Genomic DNA, 18,538 nt, shown 5'->3' on the forward strand with positions numbered 1-18,538 from the left:
CTTCCACCCAAAATGCAGGTCTGTACTATGAATTCCCTTAGTTTTATTTTACCTGAAAATAGCATTATTTTGCCTTCATCTTTGAAGGATATTTTCACTGGCTATAGAATTACATTGATTTCTTTTTTTCTTTCAGCATTTTTTTTTTTCTTTCACCACTTAAACATGTTATTGCCCTGTCTCCTGACCTTTGTAGTTTTTGATGAGAAGTTACTGGTCATTTGAATTCTTTTTCTGTGTTAGGTTATTTTTCGCTGTCTGCTTTCAAAATTTTTCCCCCTTTGGTTTTCTAGCAGTTTTAATCTTTTTTTTTCCCCTCTCAAGAGTTGATCATTTTTGTTGGTCTGTCTTCAAACCCATGACTTTTGTCTTTATTTTGCTGTCAAGACCATCCAATGAGTAATTTATTCTAGATTTCCTGGTACTGCAGTTCTAGAATTTTTATTTTGTTGTTTTTCATGGTTTCTATTTTTGTGCTGCAATTTTCATTGATTATGAACATATTTTTCTATATCTTTGACTATAACTGTGATAGTTGCTTTAGAGTCTTTGTCTCCTAATTCCAACATTTGGGTCAACTCCAGCTGGTGTCTGTTGATTGTCTCTTGTCTTGAGAGTGGATCTCATTTTCCTGTTTCTTTTACATCAGTGATGTTGGACTATGCCGTTCCCTTCTTCCGACACTAGGCCGCTTTTCAGTATATGCCTCCTTTTGGCGGTTCTCCGGTGCCTTCAAGACCATTGTTTTAATATATTTTCCAGGGTTTATCGTTATTTGCCTGAAATCTGGTTAGATACTTTGGTAGTAAAATTGGAATCATGGTTTAAGTAATTGAAAGATTCAAAGGCTCTACAGTGGCTATTAGGATGAAGATGGAGTGGAGGTAGGGGGTTGAAAGGAGATGTGTTCTCTATTTGCAGGAAATCCATAATTTACGCAAACGTTGATTGGTCAAAGAACAAAACAAGCATATGATTTAAAGACATGTACATATCCAGCTAAAAATGAAGAGCTAAGTCTAGAAACAGTAAAAGATGGTTCCCACTATGGGTGGGGAGGGTTGGATCATAACGCTCTGGCTTGTTCTTTAGCTATTTTGCTTGTTTCATCTCTTCAATTTAGACATAAGTTGAACCTAAATTGTCATAAGCAGGAAGCCTCCTAACCACTATCATCTAATGCTTTCCATTCCTGACTAGATAATGGTGAGGAGTGATGCTAATATGAAAATGAATGTGGTGTTAAACTGAACAGAAACTTTAAAACAGCTTTTAAGAGGTGTTGGTGGCCGGGCGCGGTGGCTCAAGCCTGTAATCCCAGCACTTTGGGAAGCCGAGACGGGCGGATCACGAGGTCAGGAGATCGAGACCATCCTGGCTAACACGGTGAAACCCCGTTTCTACTAAAAAATACAAAAAAACTAGCCGGGCGAGGTGGCGGGCACCTGTAGTCCCAGCTACTCGGGAGGCTGAGGCAGGAGAATGGCGTGAACCTGGGAGGCGAAGCTTGCAGTGAGCTGAGATCCGGCCACTGCACTCCAGCCTGGGTGACAGAGCGAGACTCCGTCTCAAAAAAAAAAAAAAGAGGTGTTGGTTTTGTTTAAATTGTGCCTTTCAATCTGTTTTGTGAGGCCCCTTGCCTGTGTGTGTGTGTGAGGTCTCTGAGGGGTGGGCTTGGAGGAGGAAGTAATGGTGCAGAGGGGCAGTGTTCTGGGTACTGAGCTTTCCTCCACAAAGAACACTTGGTGAGAATGAAAGGATCCTGTGGGCACAAGTTTAAAACCCGTAGCCCTGCTCTCTAGAAGCAACTGCTACATTGATTCATTGATTCAAGTGCATCGCAAAGTCAGTGCACATAGTACAGTAGTTGGCCAGGTATCAGTGATGACCTAGTCATCATCACTGCATCAGTGCACACTTGAGTGCAGCCTTGTTGTTTCCATCAGCAAATCATTTAAGGACCACTGCAAGAATCTGCCCTGAAGAACAAACCTTTGGATATCAAGAAAGCTCAGGATCAGGCTTAGAAAGTGGATGGGCGCAGATCAGGAGAAAATCTGGAATTAGTCTTGGACTACTACTAAGAAGTGCTAACACATTCAGTGGCTCAGAGGACTACGTTATATGGAAAAACACAGACATCCTTAGTAAGAGTCATAATGATTCAGAATGGACTCTGTGTAAAAACATTTTGGCAATATCCTAGCCGATCTATTTAGCTTTTCTTTATCCACTTGCAAGGATATTAGGATAAATCTGTTTAAGTCTAAAACAGGTGATTCTTTAGTAAGTAAAAGTAAAAATTCCATGTGATGAAAGTGCATTCTAATTGGCAGCATTTTCTTTACTTAGTGATACTTAATGATACATGTTACGGTTGATGTCTTAGCTGAAATTTGATAAATATATTGCAGTCTTTTTCACCACCATCTATTCCATGACATTGTTAAAAACTGCGTACTGTATCTGTCTTCAGATGGATCTGACAGTGGGTTTAACTAATTCTCTTTGTTTGACAAATACCTTGTTACAAGTTTTTTGCCATTAGGAACAATGCTGTGATAGTTTGCTAGCTAAGTATTTGTACACTTCCGTGATGATTTGCCTGTGATAAATGCTTATGAATACAATTGCTGTATCAAAAGGAATGCACTTATTGAAGGCTTTTGAATATTTCCAGATTTTACTTCAGAAACGGTGTAATTGTGTACACTCTTACCTCAAGCACATGGAAGCTCCCATTTTCCTGCACTTTAGCTGTCGTTGGGTTTGTTTTTTAAAAAACCTTTGTTAATTTAGTAGCTGGGAAGCAATAGATTGCCAAGGAACAGAAGTCACGCTGAACTAAATAACCTAAAACATCCTGGCACCAAGTACCCAAAACTGGGTGCTGTGTGAAATACAGCAAAGTGTAACGATCTGCACAGAAGTCAGAGGGAATTCCCAGGCATCTGAAGAAGAGAAGAGAGCTAAAAATGAAAGCACTAACCATTGTGAGCCTCTGTGTGGCAGCATAAGGATTTGAGCAAGGTAGGCTGGCACATAGGGTCACACAGAAAAGGAAACAAAGCCTTATGCCTGGCTGGGAGGGGCTGGGAGCTGACGTTTCCATGGAAACCTGGAAGACAGAAGCCTAAATACCCTTTAGTGTATAGGTGAACTGAAAAAAATAATAATCGACGTACTCTCCCAGGAAAGCAACTAGTAAAGGATTTAAGCTGCGCTCTGGATGTAAGGAGAGTGGGGAAAAGTCTGTCTTTAGAATAAAGGAACAAAACACTATGGAAAACAAGACAGGTTTTTAAAAGAGAAATTCTGTAAACGTAAAATGAAGCCATTAAAATTAAACAGTAAATCTGACACAACTGAAAGAGAATCACTTAACCAGATGGCAGATCAGGGAAAATTAGAAAATTTGAACAAAGATAAAGTGATAGAAGATCATTGAAGACTTTCAACCAAGGTATAGAAGGTAACATGAAAATATCTCACATACTCGTAATAGAAGAGCTAGGAGAAAATAGGGGACCAGAAATATTTGAAGAGGTAATAGAATCTTTCAGAATTGTAAGGCAAACTGGGCATGTCATATTTTAAGGTAATTAACCATTTCGAGAATGTGTAACTCCAAAATAAAACAAGAACTATAAGGGAACAAGTAAACTACCATTCCAGTAGAAGGGGAAAGGGAGGAAAACCAGAAACGTAGAGAGTTAAAATAGATAATACAAAATAGGATGGTAGAAATTAATCCAAATAACAGTATAAAACAGTTTACCTAAAACCAAACTCATCTATCAGATAATATTAGACTCAATTTTTTAAAAATTGACTTCAGTAATGAAGTCAATTATGCTGCGGTGGTTTACAGTAGACACACCAAAACACAGAAACAAAGGTTGAAAATAAAGGGCTGGAACAAAGACATTTAAGGAAAATTCTAACCGAAAGATAGGTATAATAATATCAGATACCATAAGTTTCTAAGGCAGTATTGTTAGGAATAAACATGGTTACTTCCTAATGACAAAAGGTACAGGTTACCAGGAATGTAATTTCAAATATGTATATTAGTTAACACTGCCTCAAAATATGACAGATATTTTAGAGAATTATAAGATAAATTGATAAAACTATTGGGAGATTTCACTAAAAATTTCTTGGTAATTAATAAACAGACAAATCAGAAACAATATAGAAGATCTGAAAAACAGAGTTGACCAGCTCTAGTGGGTCCCCGTATCCAACAGAAGTGGGCATTCTTTTTAGGCACATGTGAAATAATGGCCTACGCTGTTCTGGCCCAGCAGAAATTACATACTTGGCAACAAGTCTCATCACATTTTAAAGAAACTATCAAAAAGATAACATTCTCATGTTTCTGCAATTTAATTTTAAAATAAAATTAAATTTTTTGAAGGTAAAAGAATACATTTTGGAAATCTAAACTGTTTAACTCTTAGAACAGTGGAAAAGAGAAAATATAACTGAATGATAAGGAAAATATATACACATAAGATTTATGTGATGCAGCCAAGTGACATGTAGAAGAAACTCTAGTATAAGTTTTTCATATACTTTCCATGTAGTATGAACATTTTATATAAGTATTTTAAATGCTTATGTAAAAAAAAATTATAAAGTTAACCAAAACAAGGATTTGTAGAGAAAAAGCATATGTAAGGAAAGAAGTAGGCCAGGCGTGGTGGCTCACGCCTATAATCCCAACACTGTGGGAGGCACAGGTGGGCAGATCACCTGAAGTCAGGAGTTCGAGACCAGCCTGACCAGTGTAGAGAAACCCCGTCTCTACTGAAAACATGAAAATTAGCCAGGCGTGGTGGTGTGCGCCTGTAATCCCCATTACTCAGGAGGCTAAGGCAGGAGAATCACTTGAACCCGGGAGACAGAGATTGCAATTAGCCGAGATTGCGCCACCACGCTCCAGCCTGGGCAATGGAGCAAGACTCCATTTCAAAAAAAAAAAAAGGAAAGTAAAAAGGTACAGAAATGAAATAAAGATACAGTAATGAAAATTATTAAAACCCAAAATAGTTCTTAAAAAAACTAACAGACAAGCGTGTGGCAAAATTAATGATAAAAAGAATGGCTTTGAAGTGCCACACCCTGTACCCATCTAAAACAGCAAACTTAATCCATAAATGCGTGTGTCTGCTCCACCGACTGGCCGTTTCCCCCTCTCTCTCTGGCCTCCCTACTCCCTGAGACATAACAACATTGAATTGAGGCCAATTGATAACCCCCACAATGGCTTCAGAGTGTTCAAGTGAAAGGAAGAGTTGCATGTCTCTCACTGTAGATCAAAAGCTAGCAACAATTAAGCTGAATGAGGAAGGCCTGTTGAAAGCTGAGACAGGCCAAAAGCTAGGCGTCTTGTGCTAAAAGGTTAGCGAAATTGTGCATGCAAAGGAAAAGTTCTTGGAGGAAATTAAAAGCGCTGCTCCAGTGAAAGCACAAATGATAAGAAAGCGAAACAGCCGTATTGCTGATAAGGAGAAAGTTGGAGTGGTCTGGATAGAAGATCAAACCAGCCACAGCGTTCCCTTAAGCCAGTGCCTAATCCAGAGCAACGCCCTAACTCTGCAATTCTGTGAAGGCTGAGAGAAGTGAGGAAGCTACAGAAGGAAAGCTAGAAGCTAGCAGAGGTTGGTTCATGCGATTAAAGAAAAGAAGCCATCTTTTATAACAGTGCAAGGTGAAGCAGCGAGTGCCGATGGAGGACAGCAAATTAGCCAGAAATCTAGGATCATTGATGAAGGTGGCTGTGTAAGCAACAGATTATTTATTTATTTATTTAATTTTGAGACAGAGTGTCACTCTGTCACCCAGGCTGGAGTGTAGTGACATAATCTCAGCTCACTGCAAGCTCCGTCTCCCAGGTTCACGCAATTCTCCTGCCTCAGCCTCCCAAGTAGCTGCGACTACAGGTGCCCGCCACCATGCCCAGCTATTATTATTATTATTATTATTATTATTATTTTTTGGTATCTTTAGTAGAGACAGGGTTTCACCGTGTTAGCCAGGGTGGTCTTGATCTCCTGGCCTCGTGATCCGCCTGCCTCGGCCTCCCAAAGTGCTGCCAATTCTTAAAATTTTGAGTCTTAAAATTTTGTGTCCTTGTAGCCTCAGCCTGGTGATAAGCCTTCCTTGGACCTCTTGACACAGAAACTAGAGCCTCTCACGTCCTGCACACTCTGGAGGCCTCTTGCCCCCAGGAGGGTCACACACTCAGCAGCAGCTCGCTCTGTAAGTCTCACCGTCCCCACACAGCCTGCACCCCCAAGGCCTTCTGCCCTGCTGGTGCCCCGACTCCCACTGCACGTCCTTCTATTGGAAGGAGATGCCACCTAGGACTTTTTTTTTTTAATTTAGGTTCTAGGGTATACGTGCACAACGTGCAGGTTTGTTACATAGGAATACATGTGCTATTGTTGGTTTGCTGCACCCATTAACTCGCCATTTACATTAGGTATTTCTCCTAATGCAATCCCTCCCCCAGCCCCCCACCCCATGACAGGCCCCGGTGTGTGATGTTCCCTGCCCTGTGTCCAAGTGTCCTCATTGTTCAATTCCCACCTATGAGTGAGAACATGCAGTGTTTGGTTTTCTGTCCTTGTGATAGTTTGCTCAGAATGATGGTTTCCAGCTTCATCCATGTCCCTGCAAAGGACCTGAACTCATCCTTTTTTATGGCTGCATAGTATTCAATGCCACCTGGTACTTTTTTCATGGCTAGAGAGAAGTTAATGCTTGTGTCAAAGCTTCAGAGGACAGGCTGACTCTCTTAGGGGTAAATGTAGCTGGTGACTTTGTTGAAAGGAGTGTTCACTTACCATTCTGAAAATCCTAAGGCCCTTAAAAGAACTGTGCTAAGTCAAGCCAATGTGGTGGCATGTGCCTGAATTTTCAGCTTCACAGGAGGCTAAGGTGGGAGATCACTTCAGACCAAGAGTTTGAGGCAGTAGCATGCTATGATCATGTCTGTGAATAGCCACTGCACTCCAGCCTGGGCAACATAGTGAGATCCTGTCTCTTAAAAAAAAAAAAAAACTCTGCCTATGCCCTAGAAATGGATATTAAAACCATGATAAACCACAGTATGAATGCATGGCCAAGGTTGTAGTCAATGAAAACTCATGCACTACAGGGTGCCGGACAGCCGCTTTGTAGCACCAAGTTGGCAACTCTTAATAAAGTTAAACCTACCACTTTGGGAGGCCAAAGCAGGAGGATTGCTTGAGCCCAGGAGTTTTGGACCAACCAGGGCAACATAGCAAGACCCCATCTCTACAAAAAAATTGTTTAAAAGGGCCTGGCAAGGTGGCTCACATCTGTAATCCTAGCAATTTTGGGAGGTCGAGGCAGGTGGATTGCCTGAGGTCAGGAGTTCAAGACCAGCCTGGCCAATACAGTGAAATCCTGTCTCTACTAAAAATACAAAAATTAGCTGGGAATGGTGGCAGGTGCCTGTAATCCCAGCTACTCTGGAGGCTGAGGCAGGAGAATCGCTTGAACCCGGGAGGTTGCAGTGAGCCAAGACCGCATCACTGCACTCCAGCCTGGGCAACAGAGTGAGACTCTGTCTCAAAAAAAAAAAAAAAAAAGAAAGAATATAAGTCTCTTGTCACTTAGTATTTATGTGCTCCAAGAAACTTGTACATGTATGCAAGGAGACCTGCTAGTTTTATTCTTTGCAGCTTTGTAAATACACACAAAAAAGGCACCTGCCAAAAGGACCATTATCAAGGTCCACCACCAAGAGAGTTGATAAAGTTTTATAAATGTGTGTTACACAGTGTATTACAGCTGTGGCTATGTCAAATACCATCAAAAACAAATGACAGAGCAAATGTACATGTTAGAGTTTGTGTAATTTAAAAATGTAAAACATGGCCAAGCACGGTGGCTCACGCCTGTAATCCCAGCACTTTGGGAGGCTGAGGCGTGCAGATCATCTGAGGTTGGGAGTTTGAGACCAGCCTGACCTACGTGGAGAAACCTCATCTCTACTAAACATACAAAATTAGCCAGGTATGGTGGCGCCTGCCTGTAATCCCAGCTACTTGGGAGGCTGAGGCAGGAGAATCGCTTGAACCCGGGAGGCGGAAGTTGTAGTGAGCCAAGATTACACCATTGCACTCCAGCCTGGGCAATAAGAGTGAAACTCCATCTCAAAAAAAAAAACAAAACAAAATGTAGGACATGTGAAATATATTTGATATATATTTATCCAGCAAAATCTAAAAACAGGAATGATACATACCCAAACATGGTGGTGTTTGCTAGGGTAAGAGGAAGGAGTGGGATGAAAGAAGAGAACATAGTGCTTCACTTATAACCTGTAATATTTTATTTTCTCAAAAGTTGAGGGGGACTGTAGGTGAAATATGAGACAAGTGTGGGAACGCAGTAAGATCTGTCAAAACTGGGTCATGAGTATACAGTAGTTGCTTATTGTAATCTGTGATTCTCTGTTTTGTTTTTTGTTTTGTTTTGTTTTGTTTTTGAGACGGAGTCTTGCTCTGTCGTCCAGGCTGGAGTGCAGTGGCACGATCTCGGCTTCCTGCAACCTCCTCCTCCTGGGTTCACGCCATTCTCCTGCCTCAGCCTCCCGAGTAGCTGAGACTACAGGTGCGCACCACCATGCCCGGCTAATTTTTTTGTGTGTTTTTAGTAGAGACATGTTGTGGGAAGTCAGGGACCCCAAACGGATGGGATTTCACCGTGTTAGCCAGGATGGTCTCGATCTCCTGACCTCGTGATTCCCCCATCTCGGCCTCCCAAAGTGCTGGGATTACAGGCGTGAGCCACCGCACCCGGCCTGAATTCATTTTTTTGTATGACCTTACTTAGAAACGGCCACTCCAACCTGAGAACAGATAAGTGTTCACATATATATTCTTGGTTTTACTGTTTTAGCTTGTATATTTTAAATCCTAATCCATTTGTAATATATTTTGGAATATAACATGGAATATTTAGAAATATCTTGCCTCATGCCATTTATTAGATAATCTTTTACCCATTGTCTTGAAGTATCTTTATGTAGTAAATTCTTAATTATACCAGAATATTGTTTTGTTCTGTTTTGTTGATATTTCTGAGTATAAGTATCTTTCCGTTCATTTTAGTCAATTAATAATACATGCAGATAAGCTCATCGTATTTAAAGGATACAACAGAACATGGTGGTTCTCTGCCCTGCCCGTCCCCATCTTCTCATTCTCTGTGCTCCCCCTGCAGACGCAGCTGTTTTGCAATCAGCTGTCTCTGCTGTGGTTTATACATCTCTGTATTTCTCAGTAGTGTGTGGACACTGCTGCCATTGACTGATAAGTTTTAGACGTCTACGACTATTGTAATATAAGGACTTGGCTCTCTAAGTCATTTTAAAATAAAGTTTGTGTTATTTCAATATTTAGAATGTGTGCCTCTGAAAAAGTTACAGCTGAGCATCATAATAGACAGTGCTTGTTGTTAGCTGTTTGCTTTTCCAGGAGACAGTGATTGCATTTTCCTTTTGGGACAGTTTTCCACAAGGTCAGTCACATTAGATAATGTAAAAGGTCCAGATTTTTTTATTGGCAGCCTCCCTCCTGGAATGTTCCCTTCTCCACCTTGGCGGCATTGCTCTCAAGGCCTACCAAGAACCTTGTGAATGGGGCTTGTTGCCTTTAGCTTTATGGATAGTGTGAATGGGATCTTTGTTCCACTCTAGTTTTTAACAGGTTTTGGTTGATATATTGGGAATGCACTGGTAATGAAATATAAGAAAATATGTTTATGTTAATGACCGTTAATGTCTGTGATATATGTTGGTTTCCTTAACTTCTCTCCAAGTCATGTTTATAACTACTGTACTAGTGTTCACCAGTCAAACCAAGCACGAGGAGCTGGAGTTCCTCCTTCTAAGTCGAAAAAGGGGCAGACACCTGGAGGAGCTCAGTTTGTTGGCCTGGAATTGTATAAACGACTTAAGGAATTTTTGAAGAATTACTTGACAAATCTTCTTAAGGTAAGATGTTTCACATATATACTGAGTATTCATAACAGGATATTTAAAAAAGGAGTGAAATAGTGGTTCTAACTTGTTAAATCTTTCACTGTCATCTGTTATGTTTTAGACACTAATGTGGGTGACAGTGTTTTGCTATTGCATAGTCTTTTACCTACTGTGAATATGAAATCATCATAAAGTATATTCTGGGGTTTTGTTTTTTCGAGATGGAGATCTCACTATGTTGCCTAGGCTGGATTTTTGATCTCCTGGGCTCAAGTGATCCTTCCACTTCAGCTTCCTGAGTAGCTGAGACTCTGCAAATTCTTACCACTGTGCCCAGCTCATTCTGTTTTTTAAAATTAGAAAGCTTTGATAACCTTTTAGCATAATAGTACCTTCCTTAAGTTACCAACCATTTTGGATTTGGTGGTTAGAAGTGATTAACTTTTTTATTTAAAGCAAATACATATTCATGTTACCTGCATTTACTGTAAACCCAACGTGGGGTTCCCTGTCAGGTGTATAAATAATTGTAAGGTTATTCAGTCTTGGAAACCATTTTTTTCAAATGTGATCTTGCTCTTTACACATGGTTGTGAAGTTTGTTTTTTTTTTTATCTTTTCTTTTCCCTTTTTTTTTTTTTTTTTTTTTTAAAGACAGGATCTTGTTCTGTCACCCAGGCTGGAGTGCAGTAGTCCAATCATAGGTCATTGCAGCCTCCAACTCCTGGGCTCAAACAATCCTCCCGCTTTAGCCTTCTGAGTAGCTAGGATTACTGGTATGTACCACCATACCCAGCTCCCAGCTAATTTTTAAATCTTTTGCAGAATCAGGGTCTCTTTATGTTGCCCAGGCTGGTCTCCAATTCCTGGGCTCAAGCAGTCCTCCTGCCTCCGTCTCCCGAAGTGTTGGGATTACAGGTGTGAGCCACAGTGCCTGGCCATGACGTGTATTTCAAAACTGCTGTGAAGTTGTGCTCGTGACTAGGATGAGTTTCACTGTGAATATCCATTTCCTTCTAGCATAGGTCCCTCCCACTCCAAGCCTTTGGTTGGGCAGTGGTGGAGTCTTTTCCCGTTCATCTCCCGCCTTTTTCTTCCTTGGTCTTCATCCTTTGTAGCAAAGGCAGTGTGACTCCTTGTATCTAGCCACAAGATGAGCGAGTGGGTCCTTCGTCTGGTTCTACACTGTCACAGAGTGAAGACATCTATACTCTCAACCCAGGGACATTTGCAGGAACTCTTCTGTGTATATATTTTAAATAGTTTTGATTTACACGATGTGCAGAAATTTCTGCATGCTGCAAAATTGTTTTACCTAATTTATTTTTACAAGCTAATTGAAGACTTTAAAACATCATGCTAACAGACTGTATGTAATTGGCTGGCCACAAGTTGTGACTAGTGTATTATTTTCGTCTTCCTCACATGGTGTTTCTAAGGTCTTGCTGAAGCCACTGTTCTTTTTATTCATAACACATTGTAAAGTGAATGTTCTAATTAATTATTCTTTAGTACTAAAGTAAGAAACAGTATATTGTGCTAAGTAATCATGTTGATGACCATGCCTTCAGTGATATTTTTGCATTTTAAAAAGGTCAGCTACCATCAACCAAAATAGCTTAGCTTTACATTTTAAAGTTCATTTCATATTACTTAAATTTAAATGAACAAAAAATTATGTGTGTCAAGAGATGATCAGGTTTTTACATGGCTTGTTCGGTCACTCGTGTACCTTATACAGGTGGAGCTTCAAGTCTGTCGTAGCCATTTAGTTTTCACTGAAGACACTGAGGCTCAGAGAAGCCAGTGGGCTCGCCCCAGCCCTTCCTGCAGCCCTTCCGCCCCCACCTTCCTCTTTCGTGCTTCTCTGCTCCACACACCTAAATGGCAGTGCTGCCATACAGTGCCATTAACGTTTTTGTTTTTGTTTTTGTTTTGAGACGGAGTCTCGCTCAGTCGCCCAGGGTGGGGTGCAGTGGCCAGATCTCAGCTCACTGCAAGCTCCGCCCCCCGGGTTTACGCCATTCTCCTGCCTCAGCCTCCCGTGTAGCTGGGACTACAGGCGCCCGCCACCGCGCCCGGCTAAGTTTTGTATTTTTAGTAGAGACGGGGTTTCACCGCGTTAGTCAGGATGGTCTCGATCCCCTGACCTCGTGATCCGCCCGTCTCGGCCTCCCAAAGTGCTGGGATTACAGGCGTGAGCCACCGCGCCCGGCCGCCATTAACGTTTTTAAAGGGTAAAGCTTACTTTGTAGATGCCATTAATCCCTAAGAAAAAATTTCAAGCTAGTCTCCTTCAAATAAAAATTCGTGACTCGAGTTGTAGAAATCTGGATAAAAATAATTTTGGTAAATGCACATTTTCTTTATGAGGGCTTGTTAAAGAGGAAGTATTGTTATACTATCGTACTCACATTATTTTTACAGATTACCACAAAAAAGTGTTTTGTGGTTCTTAAGAAGGAAGAAGATACATTTAAAAATTGAATAGTATTAGCCTCGTTGTCTGAATTGCTGAGTAGGACATGTTGATTTGATTTCTTTTTTGCGGGGGAGGGGGGGCGGCAGAGTCTTGCTCTGTTGCCCAGGCTAGAGTGCAGTGGTAGGATCTTGGCTCACTGCAGCCTCCGTCTCCTGGGTTCAGGCGAGTCCCCTGCCTCAGCCTCCCGAATAGCTGGGACTACAGGCATGCACCATCACGGCCAGCTAACTTTTGTATTTTTAGTAGAGACAGGGTTTCACCATGTTGGCCAGGCTGGTCTTGAACTCCTGACCTCAAGTGATCTGCCCACCTTGGCCTCCCAAAGTGCTAGGATTACAGGTGTGAGCCACTGTACCTGGCCAATTTTTTTTTTAAACAAAATATTAAAAATACAGATGATTTTGAGGTAAATTTCTTAATAAAAAGGAATTACCTGCATATCAAATGTTCAGGGTACTTTTTTTGAGTGTTTGTGGATATTTAATACCATGAAAAATGTTCCTGTTTAATTTGAGATGAAAGAATTGTTTTTACTATATTCTTGTGAGTTTATTAGCATGTTTTTGTATACAGAATAATTTAAAGAAGCCATCTAAAATCACATGTATCAATGTATTTTAATACAGTAGATGTTACTCACTTTTATTTTTAATTTATAATGTGACAAATTAGTCATCTTAAAGCTTTAGTTAACTTGTTTTTAGGATGGAGAAGATTTGATGGATGAGAGTGTACTGAAATTCTACACTCAACAATGGGAAGATTATCGATTTTCAAGCAAAGTACTGAATGGAATTTGTGCCTACCTCAATAGACATTGGGTTCGCCGTGAATGTGACGAAGGACGAAAAGGAATATATGAAATCTATTCAGTAAGAGTTTTGTTTTAAATGTGTTTTTTTAAAATGATAAATTGTCTTTTAGTAAGAGAATCTAGGCAAATATTAAGCTTTTTTCAGAGTAGTAAACTAATTTTCATTGTTTTATCAATAAATGTCCCTTAAATATTTTTTAGCAAGAAAGTAGAGGAATGGGTAAATTGGAGTTCTAAAATACAATTTGTCCATTTCTGCATTTGCTTTTTAAAAATTTCTTCTTTAATTACCTGACCCTACCATCACAATTGGCATGGAACTGCCTGAGTTTTCTCACTGAAAGTCCTGAGTCGTGGCAGTCCCAGGCAAATCAGGTGCCATACCTGAGGGCGAGCCCTGAGGATTAGCCCTCCCATACTTTATAGCCTGGTAAACCCTGCTTCAGGGAGAGGACCCTGAATTAATTACTAAATCACTCTCATTAATATATGTTGCTTCAGTCAGCAAAAGGGGTTTTTTTGTCCATTGGCTTTCAAAGTATGGTCCCATATTTGTCTGTTTTCATAACTTCTGATAAAAAACTGCCTGAGACTGGGTAATTTATAAAGAAAAGTTTAATGGGCTCAACAGTTCCACGTGGCTGGGAAGGCCTCATAATCATGGCAGAAGGCACATCTTACATGGTGGCAGGCAAGACAGAATGAGAGCCAAGCGAAAGCAGAAACCCTTATAAAACCATCAGATCTCGTGAGACTTATTCACTACCATGAGAACAGTGTGGGGGAACCACCCCCATGATTCAGCTCTCTCCCACTGAGTGCCTCCCGCAACATGTGGGAATTATGGGAGCTATAGTTCAAGGTGAGATTTGGCTGGGGGCATAGCCAAACCGTATCACGTCCCCAAACCTGCTCTGTCAGCATCACCTGGGGACTTGTTAGAAATGCACATTCTTAGGCCTCATCCTAGACTTAAGGAGAAACTCTGGAGATGGGGCCCAGCAATGTTTTACCAAGCTCTCCAGACAATTCTGATGCATGCTCCAGTTTGAGGACCAGTGTTCTAGAGCAATTAAGGGAGGACTCAGAAGCTCTCCAGACAATTCTGATGCATGCTCCAGTTTGAGAACCAGTGTTCTAGAGCAATTAAGGGAGGACTCAGAACAGTCTGTTCGTGATCAACACAGGCAATGCCCTTTAAAACTAGTTTTGTTAAAATGTCAGATTCTACATAAAGAAGTTAATCACCATATCCAAGAATGTTGCTATAATAGCAATACTTTGTAGCTTCACTTTTGACAAATTTAAAAGAAAAACATAATGCTGGTTGCAGTGGCTCATGCTTGTAATCCTAGCACGTTGGGAGACCGAGACAGGAGACCAGCCTGGGCAGCATAATGAGACGTACAAAAAAATGTATCCAGGCATGGTGAGGCACCTATAGTCCCAGCCACACATGAGGCTGAGGTAGGAGGATCGCTTGAGCCCAGGAGGTGGAGGGTGCAGTTAGCCATGATCGTACCACTGGACAGAGTGAGATCCTGTCTAAAGAAAAAAAAGAAAAGAAAGAAAAGCATAATGTATCCCAGATGCATGACTTGTTTTTATTGTTTGTGTAACTCCAGTTTCTATACCAAAATTGTTAATTGGTTCATAATGATACTTTGCTATGTAGTTAGTCTGGTTCTAACAAAACTTTCTAGGTTTAGTTGTTTGATTTGGGGTTTTTGTGCTTCCCCTTTAACATTTTGTTTATTTTTTTAACTGACAAAAATGTGTACACCATGCCTTTTTGAAATATGTGTGTATTGTGGAATAGCTAATGGGATTTTTTTTCTTTTTCACATATAAATGCTTTCTTGAGACTCAAAAGTTGTTAGTATAGGAATCAGGATGATCTTGGTTCATTTCCTTTTGGAAACCTGCTTGACCTAAATGTGTACCCTACAGTAACATCACAGACTCCTAAAAATAATTACGGTTTTTAAACTTTTCCTATACTGTTTTCAACAACAGTTAAAGAAAATATAAATAAAGAAGTTGAGCTGACAAATGTCTGTGCTTGGATACCTCTTGAAGTTGTTGACTCTAGAGAGTGGCTTTCTGATTTCGTCATGATAGCAGATTTTGACCAACTTGTAATCTAGAAATTTTGATGAAGTAATTTGAGATTTAGATTATTTCCTATGACTTCAATCTTGGAAAAACATAGTAAAAGTATAGATATTTTGTACTTTTTTTTTCTCCAGCTTGCATTGGTGACTTGGAGAGACTGTCTGTTCAGGCCACTGAATAAACAGGTACCTACTGGTGTAAGCGTGTGCGTGTGCGTGTTCCTTTTAAAATCCCTTCACAGTTTCGTTGCTTAGCCTTTGTCTGCTCACTCCTTTGGATTATCCCATCTTACATTGTTTAATGGCTGTGAATGTTTAAGGGATATGTAGTAATATATATCATATTCTATAACCTGTGTAATATTTTTCTACATCCTTTCTAAAGGTAACAAATGCTGTTTTAAAGCTGATTGAAAAGGAAAGGAATGGTGAAACCATCAATACAAGATTGATTAGTGGAGTTGTACAGTCTTACGGTAAATAATTTCCCTTTAGTTTATTCAAAGTTTCCACATCAAATGGCAATTATGACAATGCTCTAACAGATTTCACTTTAAAATATTTTCATATTATAAAGGACATTGTTAGCATTTACGAAGGTACTTCTCTTTCTTTTTAAGTCAGTGTGACTTTGTTTTTATCCATCATAAAAGCTGTTTGATCCGTGTGCCTTAAGGAAATTTTGATGAAATAGACATTTTAATTATTTTCTTTTCTGGTCTCGTAGTGGATTACTGGACATGTTAGAGTGTGAGCTCAATGATAACCAGAAATCTATATCAGCTTGAAAAATTGAGATTGAGAAACTGATAAAGTAATACAATGTCTTAAAAACTTGGGTAGCATTGTATTTCTTTGCAAATTTAAAATTAGTTATTTTTATTGCCTTTGGAAATATAAAAGTTCTCTAAAGGAACTTCATCATAATTTTGAAGCATACCTGGCCATGGGTCAGAATTACTTGCTTTTTATACATCTTGGATTTTTTTCCTTTTTTATTTTATTGAAAGAGTGTACTTTAATACTAGTGAGTAAGAGTTACTTATGTCCTGCCATTTCACATTTACCTTTTAAACATAACTTAAACTGAATGCTACACCTAAGTATATTCTGTGAAATATAACCAAAAAAATAGGGTAATTGAAATATAGCTCATATTCATTTCTAGTGGAATTGGGGCTGAATGAAGATGATGCATTTGCAAAGGGCCCTACGTTAACAGTGTATAAAGAATCCTTTGAATCTCAATTTTTGGCTGACACAGAGAGATTTTATACCAGAGAGAGTACTGAATTCTTGCAGCAGAACCCAGTTACTGAATATATGAAAAAGGTAAGCTTCAATATAGTACTTTAAGTAGACTTAAGTTAAAGTCATTGCTACTCAAGTGAGTTCTTTTTAGCATATACAGCTTTCTTTACAAGTCATTTGTTGGGCATTGTTTTTCTATAGTGTCTTCATCAGGTGCAAGTGCTTCTCCTAATTCTCCAAGGAGCTTCTGTAAATTAATTTGGTAATCATGACTAAGAGTTCTCCTTGCTGTTCTAAGGATATAACCATAATAGCTACATGACTTTTTTAACTGTTTATCCTAGAATGTGGATTTGTATATAATGGGCATAACAGTCACGTCAATGAGAAAATTTTAAGAAACAAATATTCTTAGATTTGCAAACTTGAAGCTTCTCCTTTTTTGCTTCTAAAATACCCCTAAGAATCTGTTACATAGCTTTCAGGATTATATTAGAGGAAAGGTTCCTCTGAAACCAGGATTTAAATTCTAATATGAGAGGATGGCTGTCCTCCCACTTCAACCTCCAGAAGTAATGGGATTAGAGGCATGAGCCGCCACACTCAGCTAATTGTTTTATTTTTGTAGAGATAGGTTGCCCAGGTTGGTCTCAAACTCTTGGGCTCAAGTGATCCTGCCACCTGGGCCTCCCAAATTACTGGGATTACAGATGTGAGTAACCATGGCCCGCTGATAATAAAGATCTAGTAGAATTACTATTCTTTGTTCTCTTTAGAAATACAGATATCCTGGCCGGGCGCGGTGGCTCACGCCTGTAATCCCAGCACTTTGGGAGGTCGAGGCAGGTGGATCACCTGAGGTCAGGAGTTTGAGACCAGCCTGACCAAGGTGGTGAAACCCCGTTTCTACTAAAAATACAAAAAAATTTAGCTGGGCGTGGTGGCGCATGCCTGTAGTCCCAGCTATTCAGGAGGCTGAGGCAGGTGAATCACTTGAACCTGGGAGGGGAGGTTGTAGTGAGCCGAGATTGTGCCACTGCCCTCCAGCCTGGATGACAGAGTGAGACTCCGTCTCAAAAAAAAAAAAAAAAAAGAAATACAGACATCCTGGATTTAGACTCTAAGGAATGACATAGGTCTGGAGTCAGCAAACTTATCTTGTAAAGGGCTACATAGGAAATACTTTCGGCTTTGTGAGCTATGTGATCTCTTTTGCAGCTGTTCAACTCTGCCATTGCAGCACAAAGCAGCCAGTGGGATATGTACACCAATGAGTGTGGCCGGGTTCCAATAAAGCTTTATTTACAGAAAAAGGCAGGCAGGCCGAATTTGGCCTATGGGCTACGGTTTGCTGACCCTTGACCTAGCTGTACTAGGACAGTGGTCCCCAACCCTTTTGGCATCACGGACGGCGGTGGGGGGAAGAAGGGGGATGGTTTGGGGATGAAACTGTTCCATCTCAGATCAAAGGAGCACACAACGTAGATCCCTCACATGCGTAGTTCACAACAGGGTTCGAGCTCCTATGAGAATCTAATGCTGCCCTGATCTGACGGGAGGCAGAGCTCAGGTGGTAATACTCACTCATCTGCTGGTCACCTCCTGTGGTGCGGCCCAGTTCTTAACAGGCCACAGAGCCATACTGGCCCCCAGCCCAGCATTTGAGGACCCTTATACTAGGAGATCTCCAGGAGTCTGGATCTTTGCAAGCCTGACACCTGCTTGCCCTTTATTCCCTGTTCACTTGGAGCATGAATGGACTGCGGAATCTCTTTTCCATAAACTGAGATAGAAAGTCAATTAAAAGCAACAGCTCCGCTCTAACCTCATAGAGAAAGTTCTGTCTGGTTTGT

At 40.4% G+C, this 18,538-nt stretch overlaps 1 protein-coding gene across 2 annotated transcripts in view; it reads left to right on the plus strand.

Annotated features, from left to right (window-relative positions):
- Positions 1-18,538, plus strand: part of CUL1 (cullin 1) — a 103,657-nt gene that overhangs the window by 45,912 nt on the left and 39,207 nt on the right. For both annotated transcript variants that reach the window (XM_028846424.2, XM_028846422.2), the window contains exons 3-7: positions 9,862-10,036; positions 13,211-13,378; positions 15,570-15,620; positions 15,820-15,910; positions 16,603-16,766. In XM_028846424.2, coding sequence (XP_028702257.1) covers positions 9,862-10,036; positions 13,211-13,378; positions 15,570-15,620; positions 15,820-15,910; positions 16,603-16,766 — 649 coding nt within the window. The remainder of the gene's footprint in view (positions 1-9,861; positions 10,037-13,210; positions 13,379-15,569; positions 15,621-15,819; positions 15,911-16,602; positions 16,767-18,538) is intronic.

The sequence above is a fragment of the Macaca mulatta genome, chromosome 3 (assembly GCF_049350105.2).
Source record: "Macaca mulatta isolate MMU2019108-1 chromosome 3, T2T-MMU8v2.0, whole genome shotgun sequence".
In the NCBI taxonomy this organism is placed as follows: domain Eukaryota; kingdom Metazoa; phylum Chordata; class Mammalia; order Primates; family Cercopithecidae; genus Macaca; species Macaca mulatta.